This window comes from Coregonus clupeaformis, chromosome 21, assembly GCF_020615455.1.
Source record: "Coregonus clupeaformis isolate EN_2021a chromosome 21, ASM2061545v1, whole genome shotgun sequence".
NCBI lineage: Eukaryota > Metazoa > Chordata > Actinopteri > Salmoniformes > Salmonidae > Coregonus > Coregonus clupeaformis.
Window position 1 is genome coordinate 1503570 of NC_059212.1, and position 25298 is coordinate 1528867.

General features: G+C 45.7%; 1 protein-coding gene across 2 annotated transcripts; it reads right to left on the reverse strand.

Moving 5' to 3' along the window:
• Window positions 1-68: 68 nt before the first annotated feature.
• Window positions 69-23626, reverse strand: saga (S-antigen; retina and pineal gland (arrestin) a). Of its 2 annotated transcripts, XM_041841124.2 has the most exons (16): window positions 23495-23625; window positions 22959-23039; window positions 22320-22380; window positions 18698-18742; window positions 18219-18418; window positions 17971-18030; window positions 17712-17779; window positions 16876-17011; window positions 14738-14822; window positions 14217-14289; window positions 12257-12394; window positions 1784-1861; window positions 1655-1669; window positions 1445-1497; window positions 1266-1275; window positions 69-716 (listed from the first exon to the last, which is right to left on the reverse strand). In XM_041841124.2, the coding sequence occupies exons 2-16, from the start codon at window positions 23004-23006 to the stop codon at window positions 608-610; spliced, it is 1179 nt and encodes a 392-aa protein (XP_041697058.2). In that variant the 5' UTR covers window positions 23007-23039; window positions 23495-23625; the 3' UTR covers window positions 69-607. The 2 variants fall into 2 exon arrangements, with proteins under 2 accessions (XP_041697058.2, XP_041697059.2); XM_041841125.2 differs by lacking the exon at window positions 1655-1669 and having other exon boundaries at window positions 23495-23626.
• Window positions 23627-25298: the final 1672 nt, after the last annotated feature.

Genomic DNA, 25298 nt, shown 5'->3' on the forward strand with positions numbered 1-25298 from the left:
AGCCTGCGTTGACAATGTATCTTCCCTGTATGAAAGGATGCTATGAAAATGTAATACAATAGCTTTTGTGAGAACATCTGTAGCTTTTAATACCATAACACAAGTACAAGAGAGCTGGTTTTCACTGCAAGCACAATGATATGCCCAATTATCTAGTGCATTACACTTGTATCTACTAGATAACACTAATAATAGTCAATGTAACAGAGCAGCTTTTACATGACTCAAAATGGCCGCCATTCACCTCACAACATTGCTGCCACACTCTTTATTAAAGACTCAGATGGATGTTACATTACCCTGTGCTCACGGTGACCATAAGACATTGAGTGAAATCCTGCAGATAGCAAAGCTGAAAGAGTCTACTGATGGTGAGGCTGAAATACAGACCCCCTAAGCTTTGTGAATAAACTATAACTCATCCACCAGCAATGTTCTAATCTACCTCTAAGGGTGACTCAAACACCTAACCACAATTGTTTTGACTGCAATCGTTACACTTTTTACTCAATACTATCCCCGTTTTCTGTCTTCGTTGCATGGAGTACTGATGCGGCCACAAGGGGTGCTGTGACCAGGCTGCCTGGCCGGCGGCGAGGGGCCCTTCTCAGGAAGCTGCGTCTCCTGTAGACACGTTGCCCTCCTCTTCATCGTCGGCCATCCCCTTCAGGTAGGAGCGCTTGAACTCCTCAAACACCATCTCCTCCTCCAGCTCGCTGCTCCCAAGAAATGTGTGGATGGACAAATGGACAGACGTAAAGCCAGAGACGTGGTGAGACAAGAAGACAGTCAGACAGACAGATATGCAAGAAGGCAGGTGTATGAAAAGACAGACAGACAGACAGACAGACAGACAGACAGACAGACAGACAGACAGAGACAGACAGACAGACAGACAGACAGACAGACAGACAGACAGACAGACAGACAGACAGACAGACAGACAGACAGACAGACAGACAGACAGACAGACAGACAGACAGACAGACAGACAGGTAGGCAGCCAGACAGACAAACAGACATACAGTGATTGGAAATAAACGAAAATACAGACAGAAAGAATTGAAAGACAGAGAGAAACAACAGAAGAACAGTCCGATTGAGAGATAAAATGGGTCCAGGTACATGTTCAGAATATGACACCCTCCACGGATTCATTGAACAAAGAGGTGAACATGTACATGGGATCATAATCGCAGTTGATCAATCATGTAATCACATATGACTACTAAGCAAGACATGGAGGAAAGATAATCCAGTTTTACCTTTCCCTCACTTCAGAAGGCAAAAGATAACAACATGAGTGATTAGATTTCATGGGTTGGGTACTATGGAGTGATATTAGTGACAACAGATCAATTGCATTGAAAGCTTCAGAAAAATGCAAAATACACATGCACTCATGCCCACTCACATGCAGATCGTGAAATAAAAATGTTTGTACCTAGGTCAGGTTTTGGGTGCATCAGTGTGAGAGGCAGCTCTACTCCCACCTCACTGAAGTAAAACAGATAGGCTAGAGATTAGCCGCAGATATAATATAAGCAACCATAACAAACACACATGCACACACACAGAGGTGCACACATGAGTAATGCTCATTGCATTGTTAAGAGTGTAAGTGCAGTAGCTGAATAAGATAAAGCAATCATACCTAGATCCCATTATTCTACGAAAGCATAAAAGACAAAAAACGTATTAAATCTACAAGATGAAGAACATAACCAATAATAAACCCAAACACCAACGTACGCACGCACACGCACACACACAGTGTACTGACCCGCCGATAATGAGCTTAACCATGACTCTGTATGACACCAGGATTCCTAGAACCTCCTTCAGCACACCTTCTTTAACACTGTAGGGAGAGAGAGAGAGAGAGAGAGAGAGAGAGAGAGAGAGAGAGAGAGAGAGAGAGAGAGAGAGAGAGAGAGAGGGGGAATGAAGGGAAAGGAATGGAAATGAAGCAAGAAGAGAGTTGAGACGTGAAATTAAGTCACCAGTATTTTTATCTTTTTTAACCTTTATTTAACTAGGCAAGTCAGTTAAGAACAAATTCTTATTTACAATGATGGCCTACACCGGCCAAACCCGGACGACGCTGGGCCAATTGTGCGCCGCCCTATGGGACTCCCAATCACGGCCGGTTGTGATTTAGCCTGGAATCGAGCCAGGGGGTCTGTAGTGACGCCTCAAACACTGAGATGCAGTGCCTTAGACTGCTGCGCCACTCGGGAGCCCTGCCGTATAAAAGGCAACTTGCATCGCCCTATTGTGTTGCCTTTGTAGTATGCTAATAATACCACACTTTATTATGTTTCAATAAGGGATAAAGTTTGAGTTCAGGAAGCAATGCCCTGAACATTGCAGATAGAAATGACATGAATTGAGCTAACATGATTACTTGTACTCCTGAGTGGCGCAGTGGTCTAAGGCACTGCATCGCAGTGCTAACTGTGTCACTAGAGATCCTGGTTCGAATCCAGGCTCTGTCGCAGCCGGCCGCGACCGGGAGACTCATGGGCGGCGCACAATTGGCCCAGCGTCGTCCAGGGTAGGGGAGGGAATGGCCGGCCGGGATGTAGCTCAGTTGATAGAGCATGGCGTTTGCAACGCCAGGGTTGTGGGTTCGATTCCCACGGGGGGCCAGTATAAAAAAATATGTATTCACTAACTGTAAGTCGCTCTGGATAAGAGCGTCTGCTAAATGACTAAAATGTAAAAATGTAAATGTACTTGCTCAGAGATAAATGCCAGCAAACCGGGAACATTCCCAGAACATTCCATAAGATTCCCATTATGTTCTAGTTAGGGTTTTATCTATCATTGGGATGATAACATCCCAAAAACATTCAAATAATGTTTTAGGTTTTAAATTAAATATCCTTGGAATGTTCACCAAACATTCACTAAAATGCTGTGCACAACATCTATAGCAACCACCACAGAACATTCCCCCAAAGTTCTCATTAGGTTTCCAGGTAATAACACAATGTACCAGTAATGGTTGTCCAGCAAACCAAAATTGGTTCTGTGGTTCCCTGAACATTCGTTAGGTTGCGGCAAATGTTCTCATAACACAGAAACTGTCCAGTCGTGCTGATGGTTATACACAAAAAAAAAAAAATGTATGCACGCATGACTGTAAGTCGCTTTGGATAAAAGCGTCTGCTAAATGGCATATTATTATTATATTATATTATTATTATACAATGTTTGTATAAAACAGTCGCCTGATGTTGCAAGAATATTCCCAGAACACATTTTGTCTGTTCTTTAAAAGGTTCCCAGAATGTTTCATTAAGTTGTGGGAACAGCAGGTAGCTTAGTGGTTAAGAGCGTTGTGCCAGTAACCAAATGGTCGCTAGTTCTAATCCCTGAGCCAACTAGGTGAAAAATCGGTCGATGTGCCCTTGAGCAAGGCACTTAACCCTAATTGCTCCTGTAAGTCGCTCTGGATAAGAGCGTCTGCTAAATGACTAAAAATAATAAGAAATAACATTATGGGGACATGTTCCCAAAACACAAAAAACTGTCCAGTTGTTGCGGATGATTATACAACGTTTCTTTTTGTCACAATGCTGGGCTTGAACTCCGGTCTCAGATGTGGAGAGCTGGGGGTAATACCCCTTAGCCACAGAGGAGGTGTAGTAGGACCCAAATGAAACACCCAAGGCAATACTCCAGGCAAGTAGATTTAATGTAAAAACAAAGGTTCCTTGCACTTCAAAAATAGTCCAACAAAAGTTCTTCTCAGAAAGAGGTATATTAACAAAACAGGAGGCAAAACAAAATAACTCCCCGAGGGGAGAAAAACAAACTAAAGATAACTTAGAAAACCTTACTTGGAAAGACACGGTGGAACAAAGCAGGAGACACATAGCCAGGACTCAATAACCAAGTGAGAAACAAGGGGAAAACACACAGCTAAAATACACAAGGGGAAACAAGGCACAGGTGACCTGGATCAAGCTAATTAGGACACACGAGGAAGAACTAAGGCAGAGGGGAACACAGATGACCTCTAGAGGCCCGGAGACAAACAGGAGGCAGGAAGCTGACAGGACCCCTCCTCTAGGAACGACTCTGACGTTCCTTCCAGAACACCCCGGCCCCAGGGTGCGAAAATCTCGGATCAAACCTGGGTCCAGGATGTCCCTGGCTGGAACCCAGGAGCGCTCCTCTGGCCCGTAGCCCTCCCAGTCCACCAGATACTGCAGAGAGTTCTGGACCCTCCGGGAGTCCAGTATCCGGCGGACTGTGTAGGCTGGCTGGCCGTCAATCATCCTGGGAGGTGGCGGGGGTCTGCGTGGGGGGGGCAAAAGGAGAAGACAAGACAGGTTTAAGGAGTGAAACATGGAAAGTGGGGTTAACTCTAAGGGAGCGAGGCAGAACCAAACGATACGAAACAGGGTTAACCTTTCTAGCTATGCGGAAAGGGCCGATGTATCTCTGGGAAAGCTTCTTGGATTCGACCCGGAGGGGCAGGTTCTTAGTGGCCAACCAAACTCTCTGACCAGCTCGGAAACTAGGGGCCGTCCGGCGGTGTCGATTAGCCTGACTTTGGTATCTCTGGGAGGTCCGAAGGAGGATACACCTGGCCTTCTTCCAGGTCCGCCTACAGCGTTGGACAAAGCGCTGGGCCGAGGGAACACCAACTTGCGCCTCTTCCTCTGGAAATAATGGAGGGTTGTAACCGAACTGGCATTCGAAGGGGGACAATCCGGTGGCTGAAGACTGGAGGGTGTTGTGGGCATATTCAGCCCAAATGATATAGGTGGCCAAAGACGTGGGATTACTGGCCGCCATACACCGCAGGGTGGTCTCCAGATCCTGATTAATCCGTTCCGTTTGGCCATTAGACTCTGGATGGAACCCCGACGATAGGCTGGCTGTGGCCCCAATAAGCCTGCAGAAGGCCCCCAAAACCGGGACGAGAATTGGGGACCTCGGTCAGAGACCACGTCCAGGGGAATGCCAAATATCCGGAAGACATGGTTCATGAGGAGCTCAGCAGTCTCCTTAGCCGAGGGCAGCTTGGGCAGGGGAATAAACCGGGCAGCCTTAGAGAACCGGTCAACGATCACTAGGATGACGGTGTTGCCCTGGGATGGAGGAAGTCCCGTAACAAAGTCCAGAGAAAGGTGTGACCATGGCCTTCGAGGAATAGGTAAGGGATGGAGCAGTCCCTGGGGTCGCTGGCGTGTCGACTTTCCCTGGTTGCACACCGGGCAGGCCTCAACATAGACCTGCACGTCCTTCTTGATGGACGGCCACCAAAACCGCCGTCGGAGAAATTCCAGTGTGCGAGCACTGCCTGGATGGCATGTCAAGGGCGACTCATGACCCCACTGCAAGACGCGGGCCCGAACAGAGAGAGGAACGTACAGGCGACCGGCAGGACCACCGCCTGGATCGGGCTCATGGACAAGGGCTTCTCGTACCCCTCTTTCTAGTTCCCACTGAAGAGGTGCGACGATCCTAGACCTCGGAATAATCGATGCCAAGGGCTTCTCTTGTACCTCGGGAGAATAGGCTCGAGACAGGGCATCCGGCTTGACGTTCTTGGTGCCAGGTCGGTAAGACAGGATGAACTGGAAACTATTAAAGAAAAGGGACCATCGTGCTTGCCGAGGGTTCATCCGCTTAGCCTGTTGGAGATATTCCAGGTTCTTGTGGTCTGTGAGAACCTGGAACGGGTGCTGAGCCCCCTCAAGCCAATGGCGCCACTCTTCCAAGGCCAGTTTTACTGCAAGCAACTCTAGATCCCCCACGTGGTAGTTGCGCTCGGCCTCAGACAGGCGGCGAGACATGAAGGCACAAGGGTGTAATCTCCCATCCTCACCCCTCTGTGACAGGACGGCTCCCACCCCCACCTCTGAGGCGTCCACCTCCACCACGAAAGGTCTTTCTGGGTCAGGAGTCACCAGAATCAGAGCAGACGTGAAGCGGCGCTTGAGATCCTCGAAGGCCCCTGCTGCTTCCGGACCCCAGTGAATCTTGGTCCCTCCTCCCTTGGTAAGCGTCGTCAAGGGGGCTACCACCGAGCTGAAATTCTTGATGAACTTCCGATAGAAGTTAGAAAAGCCAATGAACCGTTGAACCTCCTTGACCGTGGTAGGTGTGGGCCAGCTGTGGACCGCTTCGACCTTCTTGGGATCCATCTCTAGGTGCCCAGGAGTGACAATAAACCCGAGAAACTGAGTCTGAGAAACATGAAATTCACACTTCTCAGGTTTAACGTAGAGGTGATTGTCAAGGAGCCTCTGGAGAACCCGGCTAACATGCCCCTCATGCTCCTTCAGTGACCTCGAGAAGATGAGGATATCGTCCAGGTACACGAAGACGAACAGATTAAGCATATCCCGGAGAACATCATTGATCAGGGCTTGGAATACTGCGGGGGGCATTGGTGAGCCCGAACGGCATCACCCGATATTCATAGTGCCCCGTGGGCGTGTTGAACGCCGTCTTCCATTCGTCACCTTGCCGGATCCGCACGAGATGGTAAGCATTGCGGAGATCCAGTTTAGTAAAAATGGAAGCCCCTTGAAGCAGCTCAAAAGCAGTGGCCATGAGAGGAAGAGGATATCGATTCCGAACCGTGATCTTGTTGAGTCCCCGGTAATCAATACAAGGCCTAAGACCCCCGTCCTTCTTTTCAACAAAAAGAAGCCCGCCCCAGCCGGGGAAGTAGAGGCATGGATGAGGCCGGCTGCCAAGGACTCCTTAATGTAGGTGTCCATAGCTGCGTGCTCGGGGGAGGACAAGGAAAAGATCCGACCTCTAGGAGGGCAGCACCCAGGGAGTAGATCAATGGCACAGTCATACGTGCGATGAGGCGGTAAGGAAGTAGCCCGGGCCTTGCTGAACACAGCCTTGAACCGATGGTAAACACTGGGGACTAGGGAGACGTCAACAGACTCTTGAAACTGGGTACTAGGGGCTGAGGGACTCTGAAGCATGCATGTGAGTTGGCAAGTGGGACCCCAGCTTAGAATGGTGCCAGTAGACCAGTCGATCTGGGGATTATGTCTGCATAGCCAAGGGTGACCCAGGATTATAGGATACTCGGGAGAGTCAATGAGATAGAAGGTTTCCTCCTGCTGGTGTTGAGAGATGGTAAGTCGCAGGGACTGAGTCGCCTCTGTAACCTTTCCTGGTTCCAGAGGTCTGCCATCTAAGGCTGTAACTGCCTGGGGATGAGGAAGTAGTTGGGTAGGGATCTTAAGTTCCTTAGCCAAGGTTACATCCAGGGAAATCACCTGCGGCACCGGAATCGATCATAGCCTGGACCCGATGCTGGTGGCCCTCCCAGGACAGAGTGGCTGGAATAGCCAGGACAGCGTTAGTAGGAGGAGCTCTAATTCTCCCCATCACAGCCCTCCTGTAGCTGGGCGGGGACTGGCGTTTCCCGAAAGCTCGGGGCAAGTGGAGCGGAAGTGGCCGGCAACCCCGCAGTAGAGGCACCGACGCTCCCTCATGCGACGTTCCCTTTCGTTGGGAGAAAGCCTGGAACGGCCTAACTGCATGCTCTCCGGGAATCCTGGACCAGTTCCGGAGCCGGGGAAGCTCTGAATGACGGAGTCCAAACAGGAGAAACAGAGCTGCTCCGAGGAACTTGGGACTGAGACACCTGGCGGCGAGCCGTTCTCCGCTCTCTTAGACGATTGTCCAGGCGGATGGCCAAGGCTATGAGGGACTCGAGATCTCCAGCTGGTTCTCGGGTGGCTAACTCATCTTGAAGGGGCTCAGATAACCCTCCCTGAAAGCAGACCCTCAGCGCTTCATCATTCCATCCGCTCCTTGCTGCTATGGTCCGAAAATCAATGGCGAAATCTGCCGTGCTTCGGGGCCCTGACGGAGAGACAGTAGGCGCTTGGAAGCCTCCCGCCCACTGACAGGATGATCGAACACCCGCTTGAACTCTTCTACAAATGCAGCGTGGGAGTCACAACAGGCCTCCTGGGACTGCCACACCGCAGAGGCCCAGGCGAGCGCCTTGTCTGAAAGAAGGGTAATGATGTAGGCAATCTTGGAACGGTCTGTGGGAAAACTTGAGGGTTGGAGCTCGAAGGTGAGGGAGCATTGGGTGAGGAAACCCTGGCAAGAGCTTGGATCCCCAGAAAAGGGCTTGGGAGGTGGTAGTCGGGGCTCCGCCAACCGAGAAGGCCTGTCGTCACTGGGAGGTGACCTGGGGGAAGGGAGAGAGGACCAAGGAGGCGTTCAAAGAGCTGGTGAAGGGAACTCATCATTTCGGCCAGGAGTTGAGAATGTCTAGCCATCAGCTCCTCTTGTCGGCTGAGAACGGCTTCATGGCGCTGGAAAGAAGCCTCATGTCGAGTGATCACCGCCAACAGGTCCTGGGAACTGAGTGTTTCTGGGTCCATGATTGACTTGGTTACTCTGTCACAATGCTGGGCTTGAACTCCGGTCTCAGATGTGGAGAGCTGGGGGTAATACCCCTTAGCCACAGAGGAGGTGTAGTAGGACCCAAATGAAACACCCAAGGCAATACTCCAGGCAAGTAGATTTAATGTAAAAACAAAGGTTCCTTGCACTTCAAAAAATAGTCCAACAAAAGTTCTTCTCAGAAAGAGGTATATTAACAAAACAGGAGGCAAAACAAAATAACTCCCCGAGGGGAGAAAAACAAACTAAAGATAACTTAGAAAACCTTACTTGGAAAGACACGGTGGAACAAAGCAGGAGACACATAGCCAGGACTCAATAACCAAGTGAGAAACAAGGGGAAAACACACAGCTAAAATACACAAGGGGAAACAAGGCACAGGTGACCTGGATCAAGCTAATTAGGACACACGAGGAAGAACTAAGGCAGAGGGGAACACAGATGACCTCTAGAGGCCCGGAGACAAACAGGAGGCAGGAAGCTGACACTTTTAGGGTGCAAAAAACGTTCACCTGATGTTACAAGAACGTTTCCAGAACACATTTCGTTTGTTCTTTAAACGTTCTCAGAATGGCTGTACGGAGTTGCTGGATATTGGTGGGAACTGGAACATGCAGTCGTACACGTCGATCAAGAGCATCCCAAACATGCTCAATGGGTGACATGTCTGGTGAGTATGCAGGCCATGGAAGAACTGGGACATTTTCAGATCCTTGCAACATGGGGCCATGTATTATTATGCTGAAACATGAGGTGATGGCGGCAGATGAATGGCACCACAACGGGCCTCAGGATCTCATGACGGTATCTCTGTGCATTCAAATGGCCATCGATAAAATGCAATTGTGTTCGTTGTCCGTATCTTATGCCTGCCCATACCATAACCCCATCGCAACCATGGGGCACTCTGTTCACAACGCTGACATAAGCAAACCGCTTGCCCACATGACGCTATACACGCTGTCTGCAATCTGCCCGGCACAGTTGAAACCAGGATTCATCCATGAAGAGCACACTTCTCCAGCGTGCAAGCGGCCATCGAAGGTGAGCATTTTCCCATTGAAGTCGGTTACGAAGCCGAACTGCAGTCAGGTCAAGACCCTGGTGAGGACGACGAGCAGGCAGATGAGCTTCCCTGAGGATATTTCTGACAGTTTGTGCAGAAATTCTTCGGTTGTCAGCTGTCTGGGTGGCTGGTCTCAGACGATCCCGCAGGTGAAGAAGCCGGATGTGGAGGTCCTGGGTTGGCGTGGTTACACATGGTCTGCGGTTGTGAGGCCGGTTGGACGTACTGCCAAATTCTCTAAAACGATGTTGGAGGCGGCTTATTGTAGCGAAATTCTCTGGCAACAGCTTTGGTGGACATTCCTGCAGTCAGCATGCCAATTGCACCCTCCTTCAAAACATGAGACATCTGTGGCATTTTGTTGTGTGACAAAACTGCACATTTTAGAGTGGCCTTTTATTGTCCACAAGCTGCACTTGTGTAATAATCATGCTGTTTAATCAGCTTCTTGATATGCCATACCTGTCAGGTGGATGGATTATTTTGGCAAAGGAGACATACTCACTAAATGAGATGTAAACACATTTGTGTCCACAATTTAAGAGAAATAATTTTTGGTGCAGATGGTACATTTCTGGGATCTTTTATTTCAGCTCATGAAACATGGGACCAACACTTTACATATTGCGTTTATATTTTTGTTCAGTGAGGGAAAAAAGTATTCAATCCCCTGCTGATTTTGTACGTTTGCCCACTGTCAAAGACATGATCAGTGTATAATTTTAATGGTAGGTTTATTTGAACAGTGAGAGACAGAATAACAACAAAAAAATCAAGAAAAACGCATGTCAAAAATGTTATAAATTGATTTGCATTTTAATGAGGGAAATATGTATTTGACCCCTCTGCAAAACATGACTTAGTACTTGGTGGCAAAACCCTTGTTGGCAATCACAGAGGTCAGACGTTTCTTGTAGTTGGCCACCAGGTTTGCACACATCTCAGGAGGGATTTTGTCCCACTCCTCTTTGCAGATCTTCTCCAAGTCATTAAGGTTTCGAGGCTGACGTTTGGCAACTTGAACCTTCAGCTCCCTCCACAGATTTTCTATGGGATTAAGGTCTGGAGACTGGCTAGGCCACTCCAGGACCGTAATGTGCTTCTTCTTGAGCCACTCCTTTGTTGCCTTGGCCGTGTGTTTTGCGTCATTGTCATGCTGGAATACCCATCCACGACCCATTTTCAATGCCCTGGCTGAGGGAAAGAGGTTCTCACCCAAGATTTGACGGTACATGGCCCCGTCCATCGTCCCTTTGATGCGGTGAAGTTGTCCTGTCCCCTTAGCAGAAAAACACCCCCAAAGCATAATGTTTCAACCTCCATGTTTGACGGTGGGGATGGTGTTCTTGGGGTCATAGGCAGCATTCCTCCTCCTCCAAACATGTTGAGTTGATGCCAAAGAGCTTGATTTTGGTCTCATCTGACCACAACACTTTCAAGCAGTTCTCCTCTGAATCATTCAGATGTTCATTGACAAACTTCAGACGGGCCTGTATATATGCTTTCTTGAGCAGGGAGACCTTGCGGGCGCTGCAGGATTTCAGTCCTTCACGGCGTAGTGTGTTACCAATTGTTTTCTTGGTGACTATGGTCCCAGCTGCCTTGAGATCATTGACAAGATCCTCCTGTGTAGTTCTGGGCTGATTCCTCACCGTTCTCATGATCATTGCAACTCCACGAGGTGAGATCTTGCATGGAGCCCCAGGCCGAGGGAGATTGACAGTTCATTTGTGTTTCTTCCATTTGCGAATAATCGCACCAACTGTTGTCACCTTCTCACCAAGCTGCTTGGCGATGGTCTTGTAGCCCATTCCAGCCTTGTCCCTGACATCCTTGGAGAGCTCTTTGGTCTTGGCCATGGTGGAGAGTTTGGAATCTGATTGATTGATTGATCTGTGGACAGGTGTCTTTTATACAGGTAACAAGTTGAGATTAGGAGCACTCCCTTTAAGAGTGTGCTCCTAATCTCAGCTCGTTACCTGTAATAAAGACACCTGGGAGCCAGAAATCTTTTGATTGAGAGGGGGTCAAATACTTACTTCCCTCATTAAAATGCAAATCAATTTATAACATTTTTGACATGCGTTTTTCTGGATTTTTTTTGTTGTTATTCTGTCTCTCACTGTTCAAATAAACCTACCATTAAAGTGATAGACTGATCATTTCTTTGTCAGTGGGCAAACGTACAAAATCAGCAGGGGATCAAATACAAATTTTCCCTCGCTGTATAATCATCAGCATGACTGGACAGTTTTTGTGTTGTGAGAACATTTGCCACGACCTAACGAATGTTCTGGGAACTTTCACAGAACCAATTTTGGTTTGCTGGGTTGTCTGTTCTACACAATATAACTGAATGTACCATGGTTGTGTTCAGTAGGCACGAAACAAATGAAAATGCTCCGAAATGAAGGAAAAAGGGGAGGTACTATTTGAACTTGTCCAGTAAGAAGCGTTTATCTTGTAGCTCAATTGGTAGAGCATGGCGCTTGTAACGCCAGGGTAGTGGGTTCAATCCCCGGGACCACCCATACGTAAAAATGTATGCACACATGACTGTAAGTCGCTTTGGATAAAAGCGTCTGCTAAATGGCATATTATTATTATTATTATTATTATTATTATTATATATATTATTATTATTATTATTGTTATCATATTATTATTATTATTATAAATGTTTTGCTACGGTGTGTCCTAATGAACACAACCCAGATTCTCCTTCAACATCACCACTTGTTTTACTAGCTGCCGATAACTGGCGGGATACTCACATGCTAGACGATGCCAGATTGGTGTCTTCATGCTTCAACTTGCCATCAAGAGCTATGCCCTGCCTCTCCTGGTTGCAGACCAATAGGGGAGTGAGGGTATACACTTTCTTCAGGCTTGCACCAGCAGCAACAGCATCCCTAGACCAATGGGAGAGCCCGAGTTAGACATTTTGGGGTGATTTCCAGGTTGTATGTACAGTGGCTTGCGAAACTATTCACCCCCTTGGCATTTTTCCTATTTTGTTACCTTACAACCTGGAATTAAAATGGATTTTTGGGGGGTTTGTATCATTTGATTTACACAACATGCATACCACTTTGAAGATGCAAAATATTTTTTCTTGTGAAACAAACAATAAATAAGACAAAAAAACAGAAAACTTGAGCGTGCATAACTATTCACCCCCCCCAACGTCAATACTTTGTAGAGCCACCTTTCGCAAACAATTACAGCTGCAAGTCTCTTGGGGTATGTCTCTATAAGCTTGGCACATCAAGCCACTGGGATTTTTGCTCATTCTTCAAGGCAAAACTGCTCCAGCTCCTTCAAGTCGGATGGGTTCCGCTGGTGTACAGCAATCTTTAAGTCATACCACAGATTCTCAATTGGATTGAGGTCTGGGCCATTCCAAGACATTTAAATGTTTCCCCTTAAACCACTCGAGTGTTGCTTTAGCAGTATGCTTAGGGTCATTGTCCTGCTGGAAGGTGAACCTCCATCCCAGTCTCAAATCTCTGGAAGACTGAAACAGGTTTCCCTCAAGAATTTCCCTGTATTTAGCACCATCCATCATTCCTTCAATTCTGACCAGTTTCCCAGTCCCTGCCAATAAAAAACATCCCCACAGCATGATGCTGCCACCACCATGCTTCACTGTGGGGATGGTGTTCTCGGGGTGATGAGAGGTGTTGGGTTTGCGCCAGACATAGTGTTTTCCTTGATGGCCAAAAAGCTCAATTTTGGTCTTATCTTACCAGAGTACCTTCTTCTATATGTTTGGGGAGTCTCCAACATGCCTTTTGGCGAACACCAAACGTGTTTGCTTATTTTTTTCTTTAAGCAATGGCTTTTTTCTGGCCACTATTCCTTAAAGCCCAGCTCTGTGGAGTGTACGGCTTAAAGTGGTCCTATGGACAGATACTCCAATCTCCGCTGTGGAGCTTTGCAGCTCCTTCAGGGTTGTCTTTGTTCTCTTTGTTGCCTCTCTGATTAATGCCCTCCTTGCCTGGTCCGTGAGTTTTGGTGGGCGGCCCTCTCTTGGCAGGTTTGTTGTGGTGCCATATTCTTTCCATTTTTTAATAATGGATTTAATGGAACTCCGTGGGATGTTCAAAGTTTCGGATATTTTTTTATAAACCAACCCTGATCTGTACTTCTCCACAACTTTGTCCCTGACCTGTTTGTAGAGCTCCTTGGTCTTCATTGTGCCGCTTGCTTGGTGGTGCCCCTTGCTTAGTGGTGTTGCAGACTCTGGGGCCTTTCAGAACAGGTGTATATATACTGAGATCATGTGACAGATCATGTGACACTTAGAATGCACACAGGTGGACTTTATTTAACTAATTATGTGACTTCTGTAGGTAATTGGTTGCACCAGATCTTATTTAGGGGCTTCATAGCAAAGGGGGTGAATACATATACATGCACCACTTTTCCGTTATTTATTTTTTAGAATTTTTTTAAACAAGTTATTGTTTTCATTTCACTTCACCAATTTGGACAATTTTGTGTATGTCCATTACATGAAATCCAAATAAAAATCCATTTAAATTACAGGTTGTAATGCAACAAAATAGGAAAAATGCCAAGGGGGATGAATAGTTTTGCAAGACACTGTATGCAGTCACACTGTATAGCTGATTCTGATTATTACTGATGAACAAACAAAAGTTAAAATCTAATATCCATTGTGGTTTATTGCAGTTTAAACATGTATTCTCTCAAAGGCTGGATGCTTACCCAGATTCCTCTAAGGCCACTGCCCTCACGTAGCTGTCATTGGAATACAAGACCACAGTGGCCACCTGGTCCACTGAGAAATCAAAGATAGAGATAGAAAAACATCTCCAGTCACACTTTGAAGACTTGAACTTATAGGGCACGAGTAAGCCTTCATAACATTTTTACATTTTAGCAGACGCTCTTATCCAGAGCGACTTACAGTACTGAGTGCATACATTTTCGTACTTTTTCGTACTGGTCCCCCGTGTAGAATCAAACCCACAACCCTGGCGCTGCAAGTGCCATACTCTAACAACTGAGCCACACAGGACCCATAAAGTATTTATAATGCCTACATACATGCTTCAAAAATCATTTAGCAATATAATAAGGGTGATATGATGGGTTCATACATCTGGTGCTTTGCAAATTGTGGGGTAATGCTTTTGCCAGTTTTGATATATTATAGAATAGATATCTTGTTCTTTCGCATATGTGTCAGTTTGTAAAGTTTGCTGCATGTGTTGGTCTTTCCTTACCGGAGACAATGATGTTCTTCACATTCTTGTTGGAGCTGTTTGTGATGTTGACACACACATTAATGGGCTCTCCATGGTAGTAGGTCTGCAAGGGAAGGAAATCATGTCAGAGAGGAGGGCTCCTTGTGGGGGCCATTTTGTAGTTGTGGTCATATGACCATATGGAACTATGTCTGAAAATATCCCAGGCTTTGTCCAAGGTCTATACATAACATTTATACAAGCAATGTTTGAAATGTTGGACCCCATTGAACAAACCCCAGCACATGCAAAAGCTGGGGTTGTGTGTATCAAGCGTCTCAGAGTAGGAGTGCTGATCTAGGATCAGTTTTTCCTTTTAGATCACAATGAATAAGATAACAGGACAGGGGGGACCTGATCCTAGATAAGCACTCCTACTCTTAATACATACGACCGCTGGTCCCACTTTTAACAAACACTATATACAGTGCATTCCTAAAGTATTCAGACCCCTTTGACTTTTTCCACATTTTGTTACGTTACAGCCTTATTCTAAAATTGATTAAATTGTTTTTTTCCTCTCATCAATCTACACACAATAGCCCATAATGACAAAGCAAAAACTGGTTTTTAGAAATGTGTGCAAATGTAAAAACATAATTTAAAAAACATATGAAATATCACATTTACATAAGTATTCAGGCCTTTTACTCAGTACTTTGTTGAAGCACCTTTGGCAGCGATTACAGCCTTGAGTGTTCTTGGGTTTGACCCTACAAGCTTGGCACAACTGTATTTGGGGAGTTTCTCCCATTCTTCTCTGCAGATCCTCTCAAGCTCTGTCAGGTTGGATGGGGAGCGTTGCTGCACAGCTATTTTCAGGACTCTCCAAAGATGTTCTATCGAGTTCAAGTCCAGGCTCTGGCTGAGCCACTCAAGGACATTCAGAGACTTGTCCCGAAGCCACTCCTGCGTTGTATTGGCTGTGTGCTTAGGGTCGTTGTCCTGTTGGAAGGTGAACCTTCTCCCCAGTCTGAGATCCTGAGCGCTCTGGAGCCGCTTTTCATCAAGGATCTCTCTGTACTTTGCTCCGTTCATCGTTCCCTCTATCATGACTAGTCTCCCAGTCCTTGCCGCTGAAAAACATCCCCACAGCATGATGCTGCCACCACCATGCTTCACCGTAGGGATGGTGCCAGGTTGTGATGCTAGGCATTCAGGCCAAAGAGTTCAATCTAGGTTTTATCAGACCAAATCATCTTGTATCTCATGGTTTGAGTCTTTAGGTGCCTTTTGGCAAACTCCAAAGCGGGCTGTCATGTGCCTTTTACTGAGGAGTGGCTTCCGTCTGGCCAGTCTACCATAAAGGCCTGATTAGTGGAATGATGCAGAGATGGTTGGCCTTCAGGAAGTTTCTCCCATCTCCACAGAGGAACTCTGGAGCTCTGTCAGAGTGACCATCGGGTTCTTGGTCACCTCCCTGACCAAGGCCCTTCTCCCCCAATTGCTCAGTTTGGCCGGGCAGCAAGCTATAGGAAGAGTCTTGGTGGTTCCAAACTTCTTCCATTTAAGAATGATCGAGGCCACTGGGTTCTTGGGGACCTTCAATGCTGCAGAAATGTTTTGGTACCCTTCCCCAGTTCTGTGCCTCGACACAATCCTGTCTCGGAGCTCTACGGACAATTCTTTCGACCTCATGGCTTGGTTTTTGCTCTGACATGCACTGTCAACTGTGGGACCTTATATAGACAGGTGTGTGCCTTTCCAAATCATGTCCAATCAATTGAATTTACCACAGGTGGACTCCAATTAAGTTGTAAAAACATCTCAAGGATGATCAGTGGAAACAGGATGCACTGGAGTTCAATTTCGAGTCTCATAGCAAAGGGTCTGAATACTTATGTAAATAAGGTTTTTCAGTTTTTTACTTGTAATACATTTACAAAACATTCTAAAAACAACATTGTCATTATGGGGTATTGTGTGTAGATTTATGAGGAAAAAACTATTATTTACTCAATTTTAGAATAAGGCTGTAATGTAAGAACATTTGGGAAAAGGGAAAATGTCTGAATACTTTCCGAATGCAGTGTAGATGCTTCACTAATCATTTATGAGCAAAGGCGTACAATCTAAGGCCAGTCATGTGTTGTTATCTCTAATGGTATCCTACCCACCTCCTTGTCAAGACTCGCCTCCAGGTGCAGGGGCTTGTCGGACATGACAAAGTCACGGGTGGTCTCCACAGAGGGGGCCGTCCCGCTCTTCTCCGGGGCATACTGCACCTTTCGAATCATCAGACGCACTGTACTCCTACAGAGGAAGGAGAGAAGGGGGAGGGGAGATGGGGAGAGGAAGGGAGGGGAGGGATGAGAAAGAACCATTGTTATGGAATAGGTTAGGTAGTTTAGACAGCACGCTACAGCTCACTACCACTTCAACACTCCATTCCCCAGATGCTGAGCCGGGTTGATAAGGAGACAGGTGCTGCCAATGATGTGATCGTCAGTGTCCCAGCTGGAAAAGCTGTGAGGCTGCTGGTTTTGTTTGGTGTCCATGAGGCCTTTTGTTTGTTTTTGAGTCTTTAGTTAGGGCATTCCTTTTGTATTTTTTCTTTTTCTACATATTTATGTTTTGTCACCATCTGAACAAATAATAATCTGTTTGGACTGGCCGACCAAGAGATCAAGAAGGAGCTGGCCCTGGGCCTAAAGTAAGATGGCTGTCTCCCTGGGCACAAGTGCATCCAACATGGTCCTCCAACGCTGATTTCTCACATAAATGCACACATTCATTCAAGTTACATACCATGTAACTATGCCTAGGACCCCTAAACAAAGCAAGTGCAACAACATCGGTAGGCTAGTTATTGGTTTTGTAACACCATCCATCAATGTTTGTTGTGATATAGAGCCACAACCGGCTATTTCTGTTAAAGCAGCTCTCCAGGGCCGATGGTGGAGACTTTGGGTTAGGATCGGTGGTTATTTGGGAAAGAGAAAACTCCACTGACCGTTTGCGGACTTTGGCCTCCTGGCTCTCCGCACTGAAGGCTTTGACCTCAAACTCCACAGCACAGTGCTACCAAGACAACAACAGAGCATGCTCACAATCTGAAATACATTATATGAGCTGTATACGTCAATCGTCACAATGTAACAATTCTCAGAATACAAAAATACATTATATGCATTTCAAATGTAATAAACAAATATCACATAATGGAATGAAGCAATATAAGAGACAACCAGGTCAAGGTTCACAACCCTTACCTTCCCAGAATCCTTAGGGCCAGGCTGCAAACCCACTGAACAAGGCAGGTTATCAGGGAACTGAAACACACACACAAAGAAAAATGTAATTAGGGTGAACGAGAGGCGTTTGTGTTCATGTGTGGGCATAATGACGCGAGTAGGCCTATGTGAGTGTTGTTGTTTTTCTTGACATGTATAAGTGTTTTTAATTTGCAATGTGCATGTACAATAAAATGTTGGTGTCTCTTTAGGTCCTTGGCCCTCACCTCGAAAAAGAAAGGGAAAGCATTGTCTCCCAGTTTGCGCAGCAGTTTGCCCTGCATCTTGGTGTGTGTGGACTGCTCCTTGTCCTGCATGGGCGGATACACCTGGCGGTTGGCCATGTAGATCTCCTTACGGAAGGCAATTCCCATCACGTCCATATCTTCACGACCGTACCGGAACGTGCAGGACAGCTGGACGAACGCTAGGGGGAGTCAAAGATATATGGTTATTTTAACATGGTCATGGTTTGAGCCGTCACAAATCTAGCCGAGAAGGCTGGAAGTACTGCTATTTTGAATGGCTTCTCAATCAAATTAAAAAAGCTAAAAGCTTTTCCATTTGTATTTTATTTTAAATTCAAACCACTTCCTGAATTGACTGCCTTCAATTAAAATCGACCCCAACCCTGTTCTACACACATACAAGCACAAACACTTGCCCACATGCACATGCACACGCACACATTTGGTGAAATGCAGACCTTTTTTTCCTTTGAGGACCTCAGGGTCAACCAGTATGACACCATCTATTGTGAGTGAAGAACAGCATAGGTTAGAATTTACATAATTAGACAAGACAGCGGCCAGGATTCAAACCAATGCAGATTAGTAATGTGTGCACAGCAATGGACTGAGGCTAGGAAACACTGTCACTACCGATAAATCTACGATAATCGAAAATTTCAACAAGCATTTTGCTACAGCTGGCCATGCTTTCCACCTGGCTACCCCTACCCACCAGCTCTGTACTCTCCGCTGCAACTTGCCCATGCCCCCCCCGCTTCTCCTTCACCCAAATTCAGATAGCTGATGTTCTGAAAGAGCTGCAAAATCTGTACACCTACAAATCAGATGGGCTAGACTATCTGGACCCTTTCTTTCTAAAATTAGCCGCCGAAATTGTTGCAACCCCTATCACTAGCCTGTTCAACCTCTCTTTCGTATCGTCTGAGATCCCCAGAGATTGGAAAGCTGCCGCGGTCATCCCCCTCTTCAAAGGGGGTGACACTCTAGATCCAAACTGTTACAGACCTATATCCATCCTGCCCTGCCTTTCGAAAGTATTTGAAAGCCAAGTTAAAAACAGATCACCGACCATTTAGAATCCCACTGTACCTTCTCCGCTATGCAATCTGGTTTCCGAGCTGGTCATGGGTGTACCTCAGCCACGCTCAAGGTCCTAAACGATATAATAACCGTGATCGATAAAAGACAGTACTGTGTAGCTGTCTTCATTGACCTGGCCAAGGCTTTTGACTCTGTCAATCACCGCATTCTTATTGGCAGACTAAATAGCCTTGGTTTCTCAAATGACTGCCTCGCCTGGTTCACCAACTACTTCTCAGATAGAGTTCAATGTGTCAAATCGAAGGGCCTGTTGTCTGGACCTCTGGCAGTCTCTATGGCGGTGCCACAGGGTTCAATTCTCGGGCCAACTCTATTCTCTGTGTATATTAATGATGTCGCTCTTGCTGCTGGTGACTCTCAGATCCACCTCTACGCAGACGACACCATTTTGTATACATCTGGCCCTTCATTGGACACTGTGTTAACAAACCTCCAAACGAGCTTCAATGCCATACAACACTCCTTCCGTGGCCTCCAACTGCTCTTAAACGCTAGTAAAACTAAATGCATGCTCTTCAATCGAACGCTGCTTGCACCCGCCTGCCTGACTAGAATCACTACTCTCGGCGGCTCTGATGTAGAATATGTGGACAACTACAAATACCTAGGTGTCTGGATAGACTGTAAACTCTCCTTCCAGACTCACATTAAGCATCTCCAATCCAAAGTTAAATCTAGAATCGGCTTCCTATTTCGCAACAAAGCCTCCTTCACTCATGCTGCAAAACATGTCAGCGATGTCATTTACAAAATAGCTTCCAACACTCTACTCAGCAAATTGGATGTAGTCTATCATAGTGCCATCCGTTTTGTCACCAAAGCCCCATATACTACCCACCATTGTGAGCTGTACGCTCTCGTTGGCTGGCCCTCACCACATATTCGTCGCCAAACCCACTGGCTCCAGGTCATCTATAAATCCCTTCTAGGCAAATCCCCGCTTTATCTTAGATCATTGGTCACCATAGCAACATCCACCCATGGTATGCGTTCCAGCAGGTATATCTCACTGGTCATCCCCAAAGTCAAAACCTCCTTTGGTCGCCATTCTTTCCAGTTCTATGCTGCAAATGACTGGAACGAACTGCAAAAATCTCTGAAACTGGAGACACTTATCTCCCTCACTATCTTTAAGCATCAGTTGTCAGAGCAGCTTACCGATCACTGCACCTGTACACAGCCCATCTGTCATTAGCCCACCCAACTACCTCATCCCCATATTGTTATTTACATTGTTATTTAATTTGCTCATTTGCACCCCAGTATCTCTATTTGCACATCATCTTCTGCACATCTATCACTCCACTAAATCATAATTGTAATTATTTTGCACTATGGCCTATTTATTGCCTTACCTCCATAACTTACTACATTTGCACACACTGTACAGTGGGGAAAAAAAGTATTTAGTCAGCCACCAATTGTGCAAGTTCTCCCACTGAAAAAGATGAGAGAGGCCTGTAATTTTCATCATAGGTACACGTCAACTATGACAGACAAAATGAGAATTTTTTTCTCCAGAAAATCACATTGTAGGATTTTTTATGAATTTATTTGCAAATTATGGTGGAAAATAAGTATTTGGTCAATAACAAAAGTTTTTCAATACTTTGTTATATACCCTTTGTTGGCAATGACACAGGTCAAACGTTTTCTGTAAGTCTTCACAAGGTTTTCACACACTGTTGCTGGTATTTTGGCCCATTCCTCCATGCAGATCTCCTCTAGAGCAGTGATGTTTTGGGGCTGTCGCTGGGCAACACAGACTTTCAACTACCTCCAAATATTTTCTATGGGGTTGAGATCTGGAGACTGGCTAGGCCACTCCAGGACCTTGAAATGCTTCTTACGAAGCCACTCCTTCGTTGCCCGGGCGGTGTGTTTGGGATCATTGTCATGCTGAAAGACCCAGCCACGTTTCATCTTCAATGCCCTTGCTGATGGAAGGAGGTTTTCAGTGGTCTTGTATGTCTTCCATTTCCTAATAATTGCTCCCACAGTTGATTTCTTCAAACCAAGCTGCTTACCTATTGCAGATTCAGTCTTCCCAGCCTGGTGCAGGTCTACAATTTTGTTTCTGGTGTCCTTTGACAGCTCTTTGGTCTTGGCCATAGTGGAGTTTGGAGTGTGACTGTTTGAGGTTGTGGACAGGTGTCTTTTATACTGATAACAAGTTCAAACAGGTGCCATTAATACAGGTAACGAGTGGAGGACAGAGGAGCCTCTTAAAGAAGAAGTTACAGGTCTGTGAGAGCCAGAAATCTTGCTTGTTTGTAGGTGACCAAATACTTATTTTCCACCAGAATTTTTTTTCTCAATTTGTCTGTCATAGTTGACGTGTACCTATGATGAAAATTACAGGCCTCTCTCATCTTTTTAAGTGGGAGAACTTGCACAATTGGTGGCTGACTAAATACTTTTTTTCCCCACTGTATATAGATTTTGTATTGTGTTATTGACTGTACGTTTTGTTTATTCCATGTGTAACTCTGTGTTGTTGTTGTTTTTTCCGCACTGCTTTGCTTTATCTTGGCCAGGTCGCAGTTGTAAATGACAACTTGTTCTCAACTGTCTTACCTGGTTAAATAAAGGTGAAATAAAAATAAATACATCTGCGTTCGATTGATTCCTGGCCAAAGGCTCTAAAGAATTCATTACATTGATGAAAGTGTTCATTGCTAAGGCTCTTATCTAAAGCAATACTAAGAATCCAGTAAGCCATTTGAATGATGGATTTCAATTAAAGGGACATTACACTTCAAAATCTAAGTCTGTCAGATGTTTTCAGACCTCAAAAGTGGCCTGTTATGTAGGTCCAGCTAGATCTGGCAACATTTTATTAATTGTGTGTTAGATTGTTTGATGTGCAATGCCCTTGGTGTGTTATGTGTTTGCTGTGTAATGATTGGTTTGTTTTTGACTTGTTGAGTTGCTGATTGGTTCACGTCCGGGTTGTTTTAAGAAAGCTGAGCTTACCCACTGGGTCGACAGAATCCACATGATCCACAAAGTCCCTCTTCGCCATGTATACTCCAACCTGATCAAGTACAAAACATAAAATCACACATCTTTACCTGATGCCTTCACTAAAAATGATGTCAACACATTAGCACATGCATGCATGCACACAACACATAAACACTCAAACACACGTAAACACTTTCACAGCATTCTAAACCCACTTGCAAGCAGTTTAACCTTGGGGAAAATGTGTTGCATATCCTTTAACACACATACACCACACACACACACCTCAGAGGAGTAATACATTAATCTAATCTCAATGTAATCTGTCATACGCATGGCTTCATCCGTGTCACCTGTTAACGCCATCACTTTGCCGACGACAACACAGAGTGAATAGTCTCTTTCCACAGCTTCTTGACAAGCAACTATGGAAAGAGACTACTGAGGGAAATGTAAGTGCTAAGTGAACAGCAGAAATGTTGTTAGGTTTCCTTGTCGAATACAAGTCAATGTGTGAAATATCAAGAATAGTCATATTGTTATATTTTGTTATTATTGCATTATGACGCTCTAATAATAATGCTTAGCACACAGACACACACACACGCACGCACATAAGCACACACACACACACACACACACACTCACCGACTTGTCCTTGGCCATCTTCTTGAAAATTACATTCTTGGGACTCATGGTGGCAAACTGGAAAATCTATGAATATGAGATCTATGGGTTACGGAGAGAGAGAGAGAGAGAGAGAGAGAGAGAGAGAGAGAGAGAGAGAGAGAGAGCAGAGAGAGAGAGCAGAGAGGGAGAGACAGAATTAATAAGACGAATCCCCAATGCTTTCTCTTTACTAATGCCATTATTCTTTTGAACAACCACTTAGTATTTACAGTTAAGTATAGAATATCCTAATAAATACAACACTCTCTACTGTAAATAATATGGTATGTCACAATGACATACAAACTCCTCCTGACACACAAACCCCAAATCAACATCAAATTGACATATGACATCACAGCCCTGCCAAGAATCCAATATGATTGTATCCCATCACTCCCCTCCCCGCCTAACTGCTATCCATCATTGTAACAAATTGTTTCATTTACGATACCCCAGTGTGACTGCATACGCTCAAAATGCACGCGCGCAAACACACACAAACACACACAGACCTGTGTTGCTAGAGCTGGAGACAATCGGAGGAGAACAGTGGCGGAGGGGCTTGTATTTGTACCCTGTATCCGTCAATGTATTCCCTGACCAATCAGGTGAGTCTCTCTCTGCCTCATCTGCCTCACAAAGACACTTACAGACATACAAACAGGCAGACACACACATATATTCACGCACACGGCACACACGTATGTGCACGCACACACACACACACACACAGACTTCCTGGGCCCACTGTACCTAGTTGAGCGGATTGGGATTGGTTCCCCTTTGCTCAGCACAGGGTGGGATTAGAGAGAGAGAGAGAGAGAGAGAGAGAGAGAGAGAGAGAGAGAGAGAGAGAGAGAGAGAGAGAGAGAGAGAGAGAGAGAGAGAGAGAGAGAGAGAGAGAGAGAGAGAGAGAGAGAGAGAGAGAGAGAGAGAGAGAGACACACACACACACAGACAGAGATAGTGTGAGAGGTCCCTCTGACACGAGGACACACACTCTCCAGTGTTAGCCAGGAGTCACGCGCTACCCCTCTTCCTCACGTTCTGCAGATAAAAAGCCCCACACCCTCCCCTTATCCCACTGATGCACAACCCAGCATGCCTGATTCTACTAATCATTTCATCGTAGTCTTCAATCGAGGCTTTGGTTAGTAGAAACAGGCGTGTTGTTACTCAGCGAAATGTCTTGCATATGTGGGTGAGGGTTGTTGTTGCTTTTTAAAGGACACAGATACATAAAAATGGTATCCACAAGTAAATCTGACTCTTGGGAAGTAGATAAAGGGCCTCGTTGCCAAAATCCCAAAGTATCCCTTTGAAAAATGGGGCAGTCACGTTTTTTTATTGGACGGTGGAGAGAAGAGAGGAAAGGTAGGAGAAGTTTGAGTGAAAGGGCAGTGGGTTGGATTCAAACCCCTGCCGACTCTGGCTTCGGTACACCAGGTCAGCGGCATTAACCACTGGGTTGTTTAATGGGCCTTCTCGATTGAAACAAGGATACTTTAACTCAATCAATGTGAAAGCTAAATTGTGAAAGGGTAAAAAGAGGCTTTGTACACTGCAACATATTCCTGTGTGTTCCTGAGATGACAGACAGATAAACACAGACAGACAGACAGACAGACACGCAGACACGCAGACAGACAGACAGGCAGGCAGGCAGAAAGAAAGAAAGAAAGAAAGAAAGAAAGAAAGAAAGAAAGAAAGAAAGAAAGAAAGAAAGAAAGAAAGAAAGAAAGAAAGAAAGCTGTAATCCTGTGTTCTCTCTGTCTGAGAGTGAGGGCTGAGGTCTACAGGGAGGCAAAGGGGATTAGTGCCTGCAGGGGAAAATAATCATTGTTATTACATTGGGGATTACATTCACACACCTACACCAAGACACACACACACACACACACACGCCAAGATGGCCCCCTGGTCACACTCTGTCATACTTTCACTTGCATAATCAGAAGCACACATAAAAATGACACACATGTAAACACACTACTCCATCTTACTGCTTCTAAAGCCCAGTTCAGATACAACAGCCGACATGAGACGAGATAAAACTAGCTAGTTTTAGAATGTTGTGTTGTACGACAGCTGACTAAGAGCCAATTTATGCTTGATCCGAAAATGTGGTCGGAGGGGCCTTATGGATGGTGTGACATAATTGCGGAGCCTCCGGAATCATGCAGAGGCCAAATTGAGCTGCGCTCCGCATTGCCGTGCGCCTCGAAAATGTTTTAACAATGCGGAAGGCTCCATATAGATCCTCATTAACATGACTGGTTGACGATAGGTGGAGGCGGGAGGTCCTGTATAAACACA

What these genes read in the sequence shown, in the direction of transcription:
- saga (XM_041841124.2), bottom strand. Translation starts at nt 23,006, where the DNA reads ATGAGTCCCAAGAATGTAATTTTCAAGAAGATGGCCAAGGACAAGTCG. An exon ending in GGTCCTCAAAGGAAAAAAAG is followed by an intron (nt 18,419 to 18,697) that starts GTCTGCATTTCA and finishes GACTCCCCCTAG; the next exon opens with CGTTCGTCCAGCTGTCCTGC. An exon ending in GTGGCCTTAGAGGAATCTGG is followed by an intron (nt 12,395 to 14,216) that starts GTAAGCATCCAG and finishes CCATTGGTCTAG; the next exon opens with GGATGCTGTTGCTGCTGGTG.